We start from the raw sequence: 17,038 nt of genomic DNA, 5'->3' as shown, positions 1-17,038 counted from the left end.
GAACCCATCCTGCCTATCCCCCTCCCCACCCCATCCTGCCCCCTCCTCACTGTCCCCATCCCATCCTGCCCGTCCCTGTCCCCATCCTGACTGCTCCCATCCCATCCTGCCTCCATCCCGAACGTCCCTGACTCTGCTCCATCCTGCCCCCTCCTGACTGTCCCCATCCCATCCTGCCTCCATCCCGAGTATCCCTGATCCTATCCCATCCTGCCTTGGACTCATCCTGCCCCCTCCTCACTGTGCCCATCCTGACTGCTCCCATCCCATCCTGCCTCCATCCCGAGTGCCCCGACCCTATTCCATCCTGCTCCCTCCTGACTGTCCCCATCCCATCCTGCCCGTCCCTGTCCCCATCCTGAGTGCTCCCATCCCATCCTTCCTCCATCCCGAACGTCCCTGACTCTACTCCATCCTGCCCCCTTCTGACTGTCCCCATCCCATCCTGTCTCCATCCCGAGTGTCCCTGACCCTATTCCATCCTGCCCCCTCTTGCCTCGGACTCATCCTGCCTATCCCCCTCCCCATCTGCTCCATCCTGCCCCCTCCTGACTGTCCCCATCCCGACTGCTCCCATCCCATCCTGCCTTCATCCCGAGTGTCCCTGATCCTATCCCATCCTGCTCCCTTCCGCCTCGGACTCATCCTGCCTATCCCTCTCCCCATCCCATCCTGCCCCCTCCTCACTGTCCCCATCCCGACTGTCCCTGTCCCCATGCTGCCCCCTCCTGCCTCGGACTCATCCTGACTGTCCCCATCCCTGTCCCCTCTTGCCTCTCCCTCCTTGGACTCCTGCTCGCTGCCTGTCCCTGTCCCGCTTGTCTCCATTCTGCCTGTTCCCGTTCCCATTCCCATCCCATCCCTTCTTGCCTGTCCCCATCCTGCCCATCCCTGTCCCCCTATCCCCTTCTGTCTCCATCCTGCCTGCACACTCCTGTTGTCCCTATTCTACCCATCCCCTGCTGCCTGTCCCAGCCCTTCCTCTCCCCATCCTGCCTGTCCCCATCCTACCTTGGACTTCTCCTGCCTGTCCCTGTCCCCATCCTGCCTGTCCCTGTCTTGCCTGCTCCTGTCCCCATCCCATCCTGCCTGTCCTCTCTCATCTCTCCCCTCCTGCCTGTCCCCATCCTGGCTTGGACTCCATTATCCCATATCCCCATCACTCCACCATATCCCACACCCCCAGACCTCACCCATGTCCCTCAATCCTCCATCACTCCCCCTCAAATCTCCTTCCCCATCCCAAGAAGCCAAAGCCCCCAAATCCCACAGCTTTCCTTGATCCCCTTCCCACCCCTTTCCTGCCTTCCCATGGGTCCCCTCCATGTCCCCTGTGCTGGGTATCCAAACGGCAGCGCTGGGATGGAGCAGGAGTTGGTGATGCTCGGGGCATCCCCATCCTTCCCAGCAGGGTTAAATCCCATGGGATTTTCCCAGTATCACCTGGATTCACCCCTTTGGGAAGGATTTTATTTGGCAGCAACACAGAGGCGTGAGGTCGCTGTCACCATTGGGATGCCACAACCTGTCCCTATGGAGCAGACTCAACCACCCCAGAGAGATCTGTGTGCTTTTCCCATGGGAATACAGGACAAAGCTCAGCCTGAACAAGGAACACGAACAGAACACCATTAAAAACGGTAAAAACCGGGAATTCTCCCCCTGCCACCCGGGAAGGACACGGGAATTGAGACATTTCCAACTAAACCACCACTTGCGGGCATCTTCCCGCAGGGAATCGCCTGCTCTCGGTGGCACCTTCAGCCTTTTCACTGCTCCCAGGGGAAAAGGGATCAGGATTCCCGATGAAGCAGCAGCATTCCCGGTGCCAGGCATCCCCGTTGACACCCCCCCCATCTCTTTGATGGGTGATTAAAAAGCCAAACGTTCACTGTTAACGAAGTAAAAGCCCCCCGGTGCCGCGCACCCCAAGCCCTGCAGCGCACCCCAAGCCCTGCCGCGCACCCCAAGCCCTGCCGCGCATCCCAAGCCCTGCCGCGCACCCCAAGCCCTGCCGCGCACCACAAGCCCTGCAGCGCACCCCAAGCCCTGCCGCGCATCCCAAGCCCTGCCGCGCACCCCAAGCCCTGCCGCGCACCCCAAGCCCTGCCGCGCACCCCAAGCCCTGCCGCGCACCCCAAGCCCTGCCGCGCACCCCAAGCCCTGCAGCGCACCCCAAGCCCTGCCGCGCACCCCAAGCCCTGCCGCGCACCCCAAGCCCTGCCGCGCACCCCAAGCCCTGCCGCGCTCCCCAAGCCCTGCCGCGCATCCCAAGCCCTGCCGCGCACCCCAAGCCCTGCCGCGCACCCCAAGCCCTGCCGCGCACCCCAAGCCCTGCAGCGCACCCCAAGCCCTGCCGCGCATCCCAAGCCCTGCCGCGCACCCCAAGCCCTGCCGCCCATCCCAAGCCCTGCCGCGCATCCCAAGCCCTGCCGCGCACCCCAAGCCCTGCCGCGCACCCCAAGCCCTGCCGCGCTCTGGGGTCCAGCGCTCGGGAATGCTCCCCCTCTATCCCGGCTCCGTTCCGGGGGTACCGATGCTCTGCTCGCCGCGGATGGAGGCGCCCAGGCTGAAGAGGCAGAAGGCGATTTCCTCGCAGGCGCTCTGAGCCCCGCACTCAAACAAGCACCCAAAGAGCCCATCGGGACACGCAGCCAGGTCCGAGTACCCTGCCGGCCCCTCCCGCAGCACCCATGGGTGCCACCACGCATCGCGGTCCAGCGGCGAGGGGTTCACGTAGAGGCCCAGATCGCGGCGCCGGTGCCGGTCGATGGGATGCGAGTAGAGCAGCCAGGCCGGTGCGGGGCCGGGGCCGGGGTGATGCGGTGCGGGGAAGCTCACGACGCTGCCTTGGCACCCCCGAGGGGGCTCACCCAGCACCGGGCACTGCACCGGGGGCTGGAAGCGCAGCCCGAGGTCGGTGCTGAGCGCCACGGCCCGGCATCCCCGCGGTGCCCGTGCGCTGCAATAGAGCATGGGAACGTCGGGATCATCCCCAGGGATTTGGGCGACCTGGCACTCACCGGTCCGCTGGCCCTCGAGCAGGGCACCCTTGTGCCAGTGGTGCCCGTTGTCATCACTATAAAACACAAGGGAATGCTGCCGCGTGGAGCAGGGCAGCGGCAGGACCCCGCACAGGCGCCTGTGGATGTAGTAAGCATAGGCCGGCACCACCAAGCGCCCCGAATCCATCTGGATGCCGTGGCCCGGCCCCACAGCGAACGTAGCCCAACGGGACAGGTCGGTGCCGATGGCCTCGTCCGTCACATCCCGCAGCGGGCTCCAGGCGCGGCCGCCGTCGGGGCTGGTGGCGAAGCAGAGGCGGGCGGCGCTGCAGCCGCGCCAGAGCTGGCCCCGCTCCGAGCGGCCCCGCTGCACGCAGATGCAGAACAGGAAGGTGGTGCCGGTGGAGGAGTCGTAAAGGGGACACGGGCTCATGGTGCGGCGGCCGGGAAGGGTCAGAGAGGAGAGGTCCTGGACCGGGCCCCACTGCGGGGAGGAAAGGAGGGGACAGAGAATCACGGAATCAATGGGGTTGGAAAAGCCCTTTCAGCTCATCCAGTCCAACCATTCCCATCAGTGCTAAGGCCACCATTGCCCCATGGCACTGAGGGCCTGGTCCCCCTTGCAGGGCCGGTGCCTGCAGCCCTGCCCTGGGCAGCCTGTTCCAATGCCTGAGCACCCTCTGGGGCAGGAATTGGTCCTCAGCTCCATCTAAACCTGCCCTGGTGCAGCTTGAGGCCGGTTCCTCTTGTCCCATCCCTTGTTCCTTGGGAGCAGAGCCCAGCCCCTCCTGGCTCCATCCTCCTCTCAGGCACTTGGAGGTCCCCCCTGAGCCTTCTCTTCTCCATCTGAACCCCCCAGGTCCCTCAGCCCTTCCCCATCACACTTGGGCTCCAGGCCCTGCACCAGCTCCATTCCCTTCTCTGGCCCCGCTCCAGCCCCTCAATGTCTCTCTTGCAGTGAGGGGCCCAGAGCTGAGCACAGGATCCGAGGTGCGGCCTCACCAGTGCCCAGTGCAGGGGCACAATCCCTGCCCTGGCCCTGCTGCCGCACTGGTGCTGATCCAGGCCAGGATGCTGGGGGCTCCCTGGGCACAAGCTGCTCATGTTCAGCTCCATCCATCAGCACCACCAAGGGCTTTCCCATGGGCAGTTTCCAGCCACAATTCCCCAAGCCTGGAGCCCTCCATGGGGTTGGAATGGTTGATTTGGAAGGGACATTGAAGCTCCTCCAGCTCCAACCCCTGCCACAGGCAGGGACCCCTTCCACTGGAGCAGCTTGCTCCAAGCCCCTGTGTCCAACCTGGCCTTGAGCACTGCCAGGGATGGGGCATTCCCAGGACACAAGCCATGGGGTGCACCCCAAACCCACCCATCACTCCCGGGCATGGAGAGCATCGCTTGCTCCTGCAGCCCAGGTTGGTTTTACCTGCACCGAGGGGCCGTGCCGCCGGCCCCGCCGCAGCACCAGGTACTTGGCATCCTCATCCCTGGCTGAGGACCGCTTCTCGGCGAAGGCCAGGAACGTGGCTGCCGGTGGGATGTAGAGCAGCGCCGGGATGCGGTAGGTGACCCCGCCGGCCTGCCGGAACAGCGTCTCCCCAGGGAAGAGAAGCGGGGATCCCAATGGTGATGGCTTGGGGGGGGTCTCCGCGCCATCCCCCTGCTCCTGCAGTGTGGGAAGGGTTAAATGCAGGGGGGAGTCCTCCCTGATGTCCCCCAGGATGGGGATGCAGGGACTGGGCTCACCTTGGGGCAGGAGATGGGCTGGGACATGGCTGTGTCCTGGTGCCCTCACTGGGCCCTGAGCGGGGGGGAAGCGGGGGGTGAGAGTGCGGTCACACAGCAATGTCCTGCCCATCCCTGTGGGGCTCCCCTATTGCACCCCCTCCTCAGCACCCATGGTTCAAGGGCCCTGCACCTGCAGGAACCCCCATCCCCATCCCCATCAGCATCCCCCAGTGTCCCCAGCCTGGAGTCCCTGTGGCCCCAATGTCCCAATCCCCCAGTGCACCCCCAATCCCCCCATGCACCCCCAATGTCCCAGTCCCCTCATGCATCCCTCCCCATGTCACTGCAACCCCCTGCCCCTCCATAACCCAAATCCCCATCACCCCTGCATGCATGGACCCCCCCCAGCCATGCATCACCCCATGAGGGTCACCCGGTCACCCACACCCCCCCCCATGCAAACCCTGCACCCCTCCTGTCCTCAATACCCTGATCACCCCCCATGTACCCCCATAGCCCAACTCCCCCATGTACCCCCACCGTGCACCCCTACAGCCCAACTCCCCGCATGCACCAATCTCCCCATCATCCATTTCACTGTACCCCCATTCCACGCCTCTCCTGCCTGACTCCCCCATTTACCACCCTGCACCCCTATATCCCATCTGTCCATGTACCCCCCCATGCACCCCCATAGCCTGACTCCCTACATGCACTGATCCCTCCATACCCCCCAACACCCGGCCCTCCCTGTAACCCCCAGCCCAACTCTCCCCTGCACCCCAGAGTCCCCTTCCCCTTCGTACCCCTCCATGCACCCCCATGCCCCAACTCCCCATGCACCCCCCCGGGTACCCCTAAATACCTCATGCTCCAATCCCCCCCAGACCCAAACCTCCCGGTGCCTCCTGTGCACCCTCACATCCCGACACCCCCCCCCATACATTCTCCCTTGTGCACCCCATAACCCAGCTCCAGCATGCACCCATTCCCCCCCGCTCCCCTACACCCCCCTATGCACTGATCACCCCCATGTCCCCGGTACCCCCTATACTGCCCATGTCCCCTATACCCCCCATGTCCCCTATACCCCCATGACCCCTATACCCCCCCATGTCCCCTATACCTCCCCATATCCCCTATACCCCTGTACCCCCTATACCTCCCCATGTCCCCTATACGTTCAATACCCCTGCCCCCTATGCCCCCCATCCCCCCTGTACCCCCTGTACCCCCTGTACCCCATGTACCCCCTGTACCCCCATGTACCCCCTGTACCCCCTGTACCCCCCCCATGTCCCCTGTACCCCCTGTACCCCCTGTACCCCTCCATATCCCCTGTAACACCTATACCCCCCATGCCCCCTGTACCCCCCCATGTCCCCTGTACCCCCCATATCCTCTGTACCCCCTATACCCCTCCATATCCCCTGTAACACCTATACCCCCCCATGCCCCCTGTACCCCCCTGTACCCCCTATACCCCCCATGTCCCCTATACCCTCCCATATCCCCTGTACCCTATACCCACTGTACCCCCCCATATCCCCTGTATCCCCTATACCCCCCATATCCCCGTACCACCTATACCCCTCCATATCCCCTGTAACACCTATACCCCCCCATGCCCTCTGTACCCCCCCATACCCTCTGTACCCCCTATATTCCCTGTACCCACTATACCCCCCCCCATATCCCCTGTACCCCCTATACTCCCCCCCATGTCCCCTGTACCCCCCACGTCCCCCTGCTCCTCACCAGCCGCAGCCTCCTCTCCTCCGGGGCCGCTCCGCTCCGCTCCGCCCCGTCCCGCCCCTTCCTGCCCGGTGCTGGGGCCGGTTGGAGCCGTTGCGCGGGGCTCCCCCCTCGGTCTTGAGCCTCGGAACGCTGCGGGGATGCTCCGGGACACGTTCACCCCCCCCTTGGGCCGTTAAATTGACTAAAACCACCCAAACCCGCCCCAAAGCCGTGTCCTCTGGCAAGGGCCCCTTTACGGGAGGCGGTGATGGGGCAAACGGGGCCGGACTGGGGCTGCATCGGGAAGCTCCGTGGTAGAACACAGCCAAGGACCGGATTCATCACCCCCATCACATAGAAGGGGTTTATACAAACCAATCCATTGCTCCCTCCCAGCTGGATACAGGAACCGTGTTTGTGATGCAGGAGGCTCTGTCCTGAATTCCTAATGGGAAAGGGAAGTGAACTGGGGATATTCCGCACACAGAGAGGTAAAACGGGAGGGAGATGTCTCCCGTTGGAGAAGTCTTAATGCACTGTCCATGGGATGGACGTTGAGGTTGAGGACTCAGCGGTGGGTTTGACATCGGCATCCGAATAATCTGGGATTCAAGGTTAAAAATCCTGGACTCAAGATGGAAAACAGGGGTTAAAAATCCAGGACTTGAGATGGATAAAACTGGATTTGAGATTAAAAACACTGGGATTTGGGATTCAAACCCTTGGCATTCAGGAGTATGGGATCTGAGACTGATAATCTTGGATTAGAGATTAAAAATCTTGGATTCTAGATTGAAAGAAACAGAATATGAGATGAAAAATCCGAGATATAAAATTACCCTGGATTTGAGATTAAACATGCTGAATTTGATATTAAAAAATCTGGGATTTGAGATTAATAATCCTGGATTTTAAGATGGAAAAATTCAGGATTAAAGATGAAAGATCCTGAGCTCCAGATTAAGAAACCTGGGATCTGATAACAAAAATACTGGATACAAGAATGAGATTTGATAATCCTGGATTCAAGACTAAAAAAATCTGGGATTCAAGGTGAAAAATCCAGGACTCAAGACTGAAAAACCCTGGATTTGAGAACATAAATCCCAAATTCAGGATGAAAACCATCTGGGATTTGATTTTAAAAAGCCTGGCTTCAAGATTATAATCATGGATCCTAATCCAAGAGAGCTGGATACGATATAAACGCTCCCAACTCATGCAGAACAGTTTAGGGGCTCAGGACACACACGATTCCCTCTGGTCATGGTGCTTTATTGGTGTTCACCAAGCACATTCCCAGCAGCATCCCGGTCACTTGGTTTTCCTCTCCGTGGCCAGGCTGTCGTGCAGCTTGGATACCTCGGGCTCGTAGGCCTCCATCACCAACGTGCCGTTGGTATCGAAGAACTTGGCAATGGATTTGGTGAACTCGGCTTCCCTCTGCTGCTTGGTCCTGCCGCTGATGAACGTCACCTTCAGGGTGTATTTGTCATCAAACCTGCAGGGCCAGGGAAAGCACAGCTTGAGCCTGGCTTTGCTGAGACAACAGCAAGGAGATGAGGTTTAGATGGAGCTGAGGACCAATTCCTGCCCCAGAGGGTGCTCAGGCATTGGAACAGGCTGCCCAGGGCAGGGCTGCAGGCACTGGCCCTGCAAGGGTTCACACCCCATGGAGATGAGGCCTCAGTGCCATGGGGCAGTGGTGGCCTTGGCACTGATGGGCAACGGCTGGCCTGGATGAGCTGAAAGGGCTTTTCCAACCTCATTGATTCCATGGTTCGGTGAGGAGAAATCCTCATCTTTATTAAGGTGGAAGTCCCCAGGGTGGAGGTGCCCACATGGGCACTAAGAGCTGCAGCATGTGGGTGTTAATGATAACACGATTAAAGGTTTTATACTTCTCATGATTAACTTCTCCACATGCACATATGGTGCTTCCCTGTGATAATATCCTCTGGTGAATATTAATCACAGATCCAGCCTTGCAGTGTCTGAAGGGGGCTACAAGGATGCTGGAAAGGGACTCTTCATCAGGGACTGCAGTGATGGGACAAGGGGTGATGGGTTCAGACTGAATCAGGGGAAGTTTAGATTGGATCTAAGGAAGAAGTTCTTTACTGTGAGGGTGCTGAGGCACTGGAATGGGTTGCCCAGGGAGGTTGTGAATGCTCCATCCCTGGCAGTGTTCAAGGCCAGGCAAGCTGCTCCAGTGGAAGGGGTCCCTGCCCATAGCAGCGGCTGGAGCTGCATGAGCTTTAAGCTCCCTTCAACCCAAACCAATCCATGATTCTATGAAACTGCCTGGAAACCCACCAAGATCATGACTTGGTCGCCATTCCTTTGTGGAAAGCCCACATCCCCACTCCACAAACACCAATATTTTCCCTTCATTTTCACTTCATTCCCTTCCCAAAACACAGCTGTGCTGCCCATGGTAGCACAGGCAACCCAAAGCCATGCTGGTATTGCATTCCCACTAATCCCAAGATACCGTTTGAGACTGGAGGAGAGCTGCCAAACATCGTCGGGGTCCATCCCCGCGGGGTCTTTTCTGTGAGCTACAAGGAAAATGCTCTTTTCTTTATATGAGGTATAGATGGTCAGGATTCCCATCATCACAAAGTATGTGCAAAGGGAAGTTAAGGAAACTAAGGAGCTGCAATTGGAAGCAGAAATATGGCAGAGAAATTGGATGGATCCCCTCAGACACCAGCATTTAACCACCTCTCATGATACCATTGCTCCAAATACACCAGTTCCTCATGAACATGAGAGATTAAATACTCACTGGGAGATTTTCATCAATCTTTGCCATTGCCCCCAACACAAAAGGGACGTGGAGCTGTTGGAGTGAGTCCACAGGAGGCCATGGAGATGCTGCGAGGGCTGGAGCAGCTCTGCTCTGGAGCCAGGCTGAGAGAGCTGGGCTGGGGCAGCCTGGAGAAGAGAAGGCTCCTGAAGGGGAGACCTGAGAGCAGCTCCAGTGCCTAAAGGGGCTGCAGGAAAGCTGGAGAGGGGCTTGGGACAAGGGCCTGTAGGGACAGGCCAAGGGGAATGGCTTGAACCTGCCCGAGGGGAGACTGAGCTGAGCTCTTAGGCAGAAGCTCTTCCCTGTGAGGGTGCTGAGGCGCTGGCACAGGGTGCCCAGAGAAGCTTCACTCTGCACACTCATACCTGATGTGTTGCATAGGTAAAAAGCAGATTTCCCCCCTGTAACCAGACTATGGACAGAATAAATACAAAATCAATCCCAAAACAACCCCCTGAAGCTTTCAACAGCTGATCTTCATTTTGGGATTAACACATCAAAGTGGAGCAGTCTCCACATGTCTGAGGTCTAGAGAGCAGATCAGCAGCCCAGGAGCTGTGACCTCTCTGTGAGCCATGCTGCAAGGCTGGACCCACACATGTTCCAGATTTCATTGTGTCACACCCAGACAGGCAGGAATTTTGCCATCACATGGAAACTATTTGATTATCAGCTGATCTCCACACCATGCGAAGTAAAATTCCCCCAGGCCTGAAACTGGGAATACGGAGAAAAAGGGGTTTTGTGCTTTGTGGGGAAAATAAACCCTTTTTGATATAAATGTGAACATCTGCAAAGGATATGATACAACACAAAAGGCAAGAACAGGTTTGGATTCAGGAAAGGGGTGCAGGTAGTCCCAAATCAAAGCTACAATGGCAAAGAGACACGAGATTGTGCAGATGATGAGGCGGCCGTCGATCAGGCGGAAGTTTTCGACGTACTTGTACTTCTCCAGGAGAACCTGAGGGAGAAACATGGAGCTGAGATTGTTTTGTGCTTCTCATAAATGGGATCAACTGCTTCTGGAATGGATTTAGACAAACCAGACTCAATTACATGGATAAACTGAGCAGCAGGTGATGCAAAATGAGTATCACCATAGAGCATGGTCAAAGGAGGTGATCCTCCCCCTCTGCTCTGCTCTCATGAGACCCCACTTGCAGCACTGGGTGCAGTTCTGGGGTCCTCAACATATGGAGGTGGAGCTGTTGGAGCAAGTCCAGAGGAGGCCACGAGGATGAGCAGGGGCTGGAGCAGCTCCTGTATGGAGCCAGGCTGAGAACATTGGGGCTGTTGAGCCTGGAGAAGAGAAGCTGCGTGGAGACCTCAGAGCAGCTTCCAGTGTCTGAAGGGGGCTACAAGGATGCTGGGGAGGGACTCTTCATAGGGACAGCAGTGATAGGACAAGGGGTGATGGGTCCAGACTGAAACAGGGGAAGTTCAGGTTGGAGATAAGGCAGAAGCTCTTCCCTGTGAGGGTGCTGAGGCGCTGGCACAGGGTGCCCAGAGAAGCTGTGGCTGCCCCATCCCTGGCAGTGCTCAAGGCCAGGTTGGACACAGGGGCTTGGAGCAAGCTGCTCCAGTGGAAGGGGTCCCTGCCCATGGCAGGGGTTGGGACTGGATGATCTTATGATCCTTTCCAACCCAACCCACTCCATGATTTATGATCAGGGGTTACAGGCACTACCTTTTTGGCAGAATCGTCCAAGGAATTTTTCACAGCTGAACCGTCCCATTTGTCAATTTTCACTGGTTTGTCATCTATCTTCCACTGCAACCGAAACAAAAGGGAGTTAAAAACAGAAGTGGCTTTTCATTTCAATCCTGTGTCATGAGCACAAAGTTGGGAGACAACCCAGACAACAGCAGCCTGGTTGGGAAAAGCGGACCAGTGATGGGAATGATCCACTGGATTACACAGTCGTGTCACAGCCACCACCACCTCAGCACCATCCTACCCATTACCTTTATGGATTTAAGCTTTTAAACCTTATGACAGACACCCAAAAAGCGACTTTTTACATCAGTTTTACTCTAGTTTTGGTTCTGTATTTGCTGCAGAAAGCATCTGTTAGGACTTAACTCTTGCCTTTGAATGCATTCCTGCTCTCCAGCCAAGCTGTGGCAAACACTCTTAGGGGGCTGATGACAGAAGGAAGAATTTCAAGGTTCCTTTAACAACCCAGTACAAGGGGAGAATCCAAATGCACCACAAGAAATGAAGTTTCAGTCCAACCACCCTCCAGAATGAAACCAAAAGTCTCTTCTGCTTTTCTACATCCAGGTTTTCCACAGAAACAGGTCCTTTCTCAACCATGAAAGTCAGATGCAACAGCTCAGTTCCTCAAAAGGGCTTTTTTCCCTGGAATGATATTATTTTTGGTGGTATTAGTCCTTTTAGCCACAGTTGGACATGTGAGTTTGAGCCCTGTGTGTCATTTCGACCAGCTGAGTGACTGGAGCTTGAATTTTAGCTGCTGTTAGAAGCAATCCTCAACTCCACTTATGGCATTTCCTGCTCCTGGAGCTCCCATGTTGGATTTATTAACTACCAAAGGAGTTCATTTCCCTTCCCTGGCAGGAGACAGACTGGGAAAGAGCTCTTAGGTGGATCCAGAGCAGGAATTCTTGCTGGATTCTTGCTTCTTGCTTTCTCTCCCACACCACCTGACACTGGAATGGCTGGATAACATCGGTGATATTTAACTGACGCAGATCTCTAACAGAGAACCAGCACTTTAAGGGTAGATGTAAAGCCCACATGACACATGTTTTGAGATAAAGCTGTTACTGAGGGACAAAAAGGATCTAATCTTAGGCTATCTGAAACAACGAGCTGAACCAGCAGTTCTTCCTCAGTTCCTCGTATCTGAGGCTCTGCTGGTTCAAAACAGAAACAGCTCGACAATCCCAGGGGATTCACGTCAAAGGAACTTGTAACAGGGACACAGTTTGGGACTTCAGCCAGAAGCTTTAGCTCTCCCTTTACCTTGGTTGAGATGTTCCCTGAGATGACTTCTCCTTACATGCTGCAGCTCTGCAGGGCGGCTGCTGCTGCTTCTCTGGTTCTTCCAGGCTGATCTGCAGGACCAAAGAGCTGGGAGAGGCTGGGATGCTGCACTGGCAGAGATTTGGCTGCTGTCACCAAGTGCTTACCCTCAGACAGAGGAATCAGAATACTCAGGTGAAGGGACCTCAAGGATCATCTCCTTCACCCTTTCCAGGCACAGCATGACCTACACTAGCTATCCAGCACCCTGTCCATGCTAATCTTAACAGTGTTCACTGTTGGGGAGTCACCAGTTCCCCAGGGAGATTATTCCAATGGCTTGTTTTTCTCACTGGGAAATGTTTTCCTCTTTTGTCCAGTGGGAATCTCCCAGCAGTAACTTGTGCCCATCACCCTTCAGTTTTCCCATGGGACTCCTTGTCCAAAGGGAGTCTCCATCTTCTCTGCATCCCCCTTTACCTCTGGCACATGGATCAGGTCTCCCTGCGCCTTCTCTTCTCCAGCTGCACAGTCCCAGCTCTCTCAGCCTTTCCTCACTGCTGCCCAGTTCTTGGACCATCCTTGTGGCCCTTCCTGGGACCCTCTCCAGCCTCCATCACCTCTTGGGTCTGCAGAACAGCCCTGCCTGGCTGTGCAGGGAAGGTAAAGCTGCACCCATGTCCCATGGAGCCTGGCAGATGCAAACACATCTGCTCCTCTGCCTGGGGGTGGTGTTTTCCAACCAGTTGTTCATTCTGAGCACTTCCAAAGGCTTCAAAACAAAACCTCAGGTTTTCATTCCAGCCTGATGGAGGGAAACCCCCCCAGCCAGCTGTAAACAGCTCTTCAGTTTGGCTGTTTGGACTCCTTCAGTTTAAAAACCAAGTGGAAGGTTATTACACTTGTCCTGAGCATATCCTCTACTGGATGGGAAGCAAATATGATGTTCTACAGCCAGAAAGTGGATTTAGCACCCATGTAAGAACAAGGCCTTAAAGGAAAAGCTGAAATGGTGACCTTACTTCAAACTAAAGACTGAAATCAGAAATGTAATTTCAGAACACCACAAACCCAATCTGACACCAGAAGTAACAGTGTGAGTACAGAAGCTGCCTGCAGCAGGCAAGATTCTCCTCTTATCTCCAAAAGCAGGGACAGCAGAACAGCTTTTGCAGCAGACACTGCAGGATTGGAGCCATCACCTTCATTTAATCCCTTTCCAAAGCTCCCTCATAAGCAGGAGGAGGGAAGAATAATACAGGAGACATTCCAAGATGCTCACATCATAAAGACATAGCATAGACTTCACTATATTTTCCCCTCCTACCACTTCTGTCAGCCTCACTTATATCAAGTTTAGCCTGCAACATCTTCTGGGGAGCTAGCTTGTCTCTTCAAATGTTGCTCTCAAGCTTATGGTGCACTTTGGGTATTACAATCATAAATAAATCATACAGTAAAAAAAGGTTTGTTGCTACTGCAAGAGGAACATCAGTGCAGACTATATAAACTCTTCAAGGGCAATAATGTTTCTGCATCTAATCTGTGCTTTTTATTACAAGGATGGTAAAAAAAGGAACCTCCCTTCCTAAAACTTTGAGTCAGAAACTATTCTAACCAGGCCACACAACGCTGTGGCTGAGGGAGGATGAAAGAGCCTCAGCACATGATGCACATCACCTCCCTCGAGGCTCCCAGCTGAGTCCCAACCCATAGTCTCCTATAAATTCCAAGGTAACAGTGACGTGGTACACCGTGAGCCTGGCATAAATGAGATGTGGAAGTGGCAGAGGCCAGTGACACCTCACTGCAGGTCAGTTCCCTCCTCATCCTCCTGAAGGAAGAGCTGCAGCAGACTCCAGTGAGTCAGTGTGGCTTGTTCTCAGCTCCAGGTGGCTCAGCCTCTGCCTTGGAGGATGAAGTTCTGGACCTCACTCTTCCCAGATTACCACTGCTGCACTCCCAGACAACATCCTCCAGCACTAGAGAGCAGCTTCTGTGGCACAGGAGCAGGGGGAAGTCACAGAGCTGGCAGTCAACAAGTGGGTTTAGTCCTGGAGCTTGCAAAACCTTCCAAGGTTTCACTCTAGTAGCAGCAGTGTGGTTGGTAACTCGGTGTGTGCTACATGGGTGAAATCTCCAGGTGTTTGGGAGGACTGTGGTCACTGCTGCATTAGGTGGTCCTGGTTCCTAGAGGCTGGGAGGAGCTACCTGATTATCACAGACACTTAGAGAACATGAGAAGGACAAAAATTAGGTTAGTTAAATGACAGATCTCCCTGAGCTCACTCTGATTTAGCTTACTAGTGAAGTACAAGAAGATACCCTAAACACCAACCTGGCCATCGACTTCAAAGCCTTGCCAATAACCCATCACTTCTCTGTCTGAGAAAAGCGTGAACAAGTTATGGACCTAAGGGCACAACTCTCCAGATAAAACCTCAGCAGTATATACACCAGCTCACAGAAATGACTGGAGTTCAGTGAAGTCATCCAGGGAGAGGAAATGAAGGCACATAGATCAGTGTGGTGACAGAGGGAAAAGAAGTCACAACGCTACTGAGTGTGTGTATGTATTTCAGGTAGAAGCCCTGCAGAAACTATTCATGCTTCTCACTGAAGGCTTCAGCTCCTGCACCAAAACTGTGTCTCCTTCACCTACAACTGCTCCTCATCCTGAAATAACCTGAGATTCCATGGAACAAGGCAGCAGAATGCCTCCATTGCACGCTGCGCCCCAGAGCTCTTCAAATTGAACCACAAAGGACTTGTCATTTCAAAACTGAAAGCTGACCACATTGCAGAAGAGAGAGAAATATTTCATAAGCACATCTTCCCCTAAAGCATCCTCTCAACAACTTAAGCTGCTGCTTTGAAGAAAAACCACCGAACTCTTAGGCCCAGGAAGGATAACATCACCTTGAACTGAGGCAACAAAACTGTAGCCTTTAGAGATTATGAATATACACATACTGATGAAAAGCAAAGTGTTTTCAATTGCAGGCAGCTCCGGTTTGAAGTTCAATGAAAGATGCCAAATAAACTGCCCTGAATCCCAAACTGGTTTGGGCTGGAAGGGACCTTAAAGCTCATCCAGTCCCAACCCCTGCCACGGGCAGGGACCCCTTCCACTGGAGCAGCTTGCTCCAAGCCCCTGTGTCCAACCTGGCCTTGAGCACTGCCAGGGATGGGGCAGCCACAGCTTCTCTGGGCACCCTGTGCCAGCGCCTCAGCACCCTCACAAGGAAGAGCTTCTGCCTTATCTCCAACCTGAGCTTCCCCTGTTTCAGTCTGAACCCATCACCCCTTGTCCTATCACTGCAGTCCCTAATGAAGAGCCCTCCCCAGCATCCCTATAGGCCCCTTTCAGACACTGGAAGCTGCTCTGAGGTCTCCACGCAGCTTCTCTTCTCCAGGCTCAACAGCCCCAACGTCCTCAGCCTGTCATAACAACAACAATAACACCAATAGCAGCCTCCAGGTCCTTAGTTTCAGCTATCAGACTGCCGAACATCACAAAGAGCTACAACCAACACCGGACCCCTTCAAACCGAGCCGCGCTTAAGCCCACTCAACAATCCCGCTCCTTTAAAGCACCGATTCCAGATTGGGCTTAATACCAGGCTCTGCTCTGCCTGCCACGACCAGCACCGCTTCCCCGGCAAGCACCCCCGAGGACAGCACGGCTGGACCTGCAGCCGGAGGCCGGGCAGGCCTCAAACCAACCTGGAAAAGGCAAACCCAAGCCCCGAGTGATCTCGCCGGGGCTGCCACTTCGGCGGCCGGACGTGCTCGCCCGCACATCGCTTCCTCCCTCCTTGTTTCCCCCGGGGGCCTCTTCTGCCGTTCACTGCCCGGCTCCTACGAGGAGGCCGCGGCGGAGCCCCCCGCGGCTGAGGCGGGGGTTGCCCCTCAGCAGTGAGCGGTGGCCCCATTGAGGCCCGAGGAGGGGGGCGGCTGCGCTGGGTGGGCTCCGAGCGCACAGCAGAGACCTGGGGGTGACACCGAGGGAGGGAAACAACGGGAAGGGGATGCAGGAGCTGCGGGTCGGACCGGGAGGGACCGGGGCCGGGGTCCCCCACAGAGCGGTACCTTGTCGAGCAGCCCAGTCCTGCCGCCTTTGCCCGCCATCTTGTCTCCGCCCTTCCGACGCGACGTGCGCGCTCCTGAGTGGTTGCGCGCGGGGGGCGACGGGAGCGCGCGGGAGGAATCGTCCTGGAGCCACGGAAGGAGCCGGGAGGGGAGCGAGCGTTGGGACCGTTGGGTGCAGACATGAACCGTGCGGGGCCAGGGGCACCCCGAACCATGGCACTGAGGCCTCGTCTCCATGGGGTGTGAACCCTTGCAGGGCCGGTGCCTGCAGCCCTGCCCTGGGCAGCCTGTTCCAATGCCTGAGCACCCTCTGGGGCAGGAATTGGTCCTCAGCTCCATCTAAACCTGCCCTGGTGCAGCTTGAGGCCGGTTCCTCTTGTCCCATCCCTTGTTCCTTGGGAGCAGAGCCCAGCCCCTCCTGGCTCCATCCTCCTCTCAGGCACTTGGAGGCAGCCATCAGGTCCCCCCTGAGCCTTCTCTTCTCCATCTGAACCCCCCAGGTCCCTCAGCCCTTCCCCATCACACTTGGGCTCCAGGCCCTGCACCAGCTCCATTCCCTTCTCTGGCCCCGCTCCAGCCCCTCAATGTCTCTCTTGCAGTGAGGGGCCCAGAGCTGAGCACAGGATCCGAGGTGCGGCCTCACCGGTGCCCAGTGCAGGGGCACAATCCCTG

General features: G+C 56.2%; 2 protein-coding genes across 2 annotated transcripts; both read right to left on the bottom strand.

Annotated features, from left to right (window-relative positions):
• Positions 1 to 2,475: 2,475 nt before the first annotated feature.
• NEU3 (neuraminidase 3) lies at positions 2,476 to 6,505 on the bottom strand. The gene is made up of 4 exons (XM_061351325.1): positions 6,492 to 6,505; positions 4,752 to 4,799; positions 4,432 to 4,671; positions 2,476 to 3,489 (listed from the first exon to the last, which is right to left on the bottom strand). Exons 2-4 carry the CDS (start codon positions 4,776 to 4,778, stop codon positions 2,509 to 2,511), a joined length of 1,248 nt encoding a protein of 415 aa, XP_061207309.1. The 5' UTR covers positions 4,779 to 4,799; positions 6,492 to 6,505; the 3' UTR covers positions 2,476 to 2,508.
• Positions 6,506 to 7,752: 1,247 nt separating this feature from the next.
• On the bottom strand, positions 7,753 to 16,476 carry SPCS2 (signal peptidase complex subunit 2). The gene is made up of 5 exons (XM_061351352.1): positions 16,367 to 16,476; positions 10,973 to 11,056; positions 10,087 to 10,246; positions 8,965 to 9,100; positions 7,753 to 7,971 (listed from the first exon to the last, which is right to left on the bottom strand). Exons 1-5 carry the CDS (start codon positions 16,403 to 16,405, stop codon positions 7,785 to 7,787), a joined length of 606 nt encoding a protein of 201 aa, XP_061207336.1. The 5' UTR covers positions 16,406 to 16,476; the 3' UTR covers positions 7,753 to 7,784.
• Positions 16,477 to 17,038: the final 562 nt, after the last annotated feature.

This window comes from Neopsephotus bourkii, unplaced genomic scaffold, assembly GCF_033783945.1.
Source record: "Neopsephotus bourkii isolate Nb327-2 ecotype Australia unplaced genomic scaffold, CSIRO-AGI_Nbou_v1 NB_580, whole genome shotgun sequence".
NCBI classification, from domain to species: Eukaryota; Metazoa; Chordata; class Aves; order Psittaciformes; family Psittacidae; genus Neopsephotus; species Neopsephotus bourkii.
Note: the sequence above shows the minus strand (reverse complement) of the source record. Positions and strands in the feature narration are given on the sequence as shown.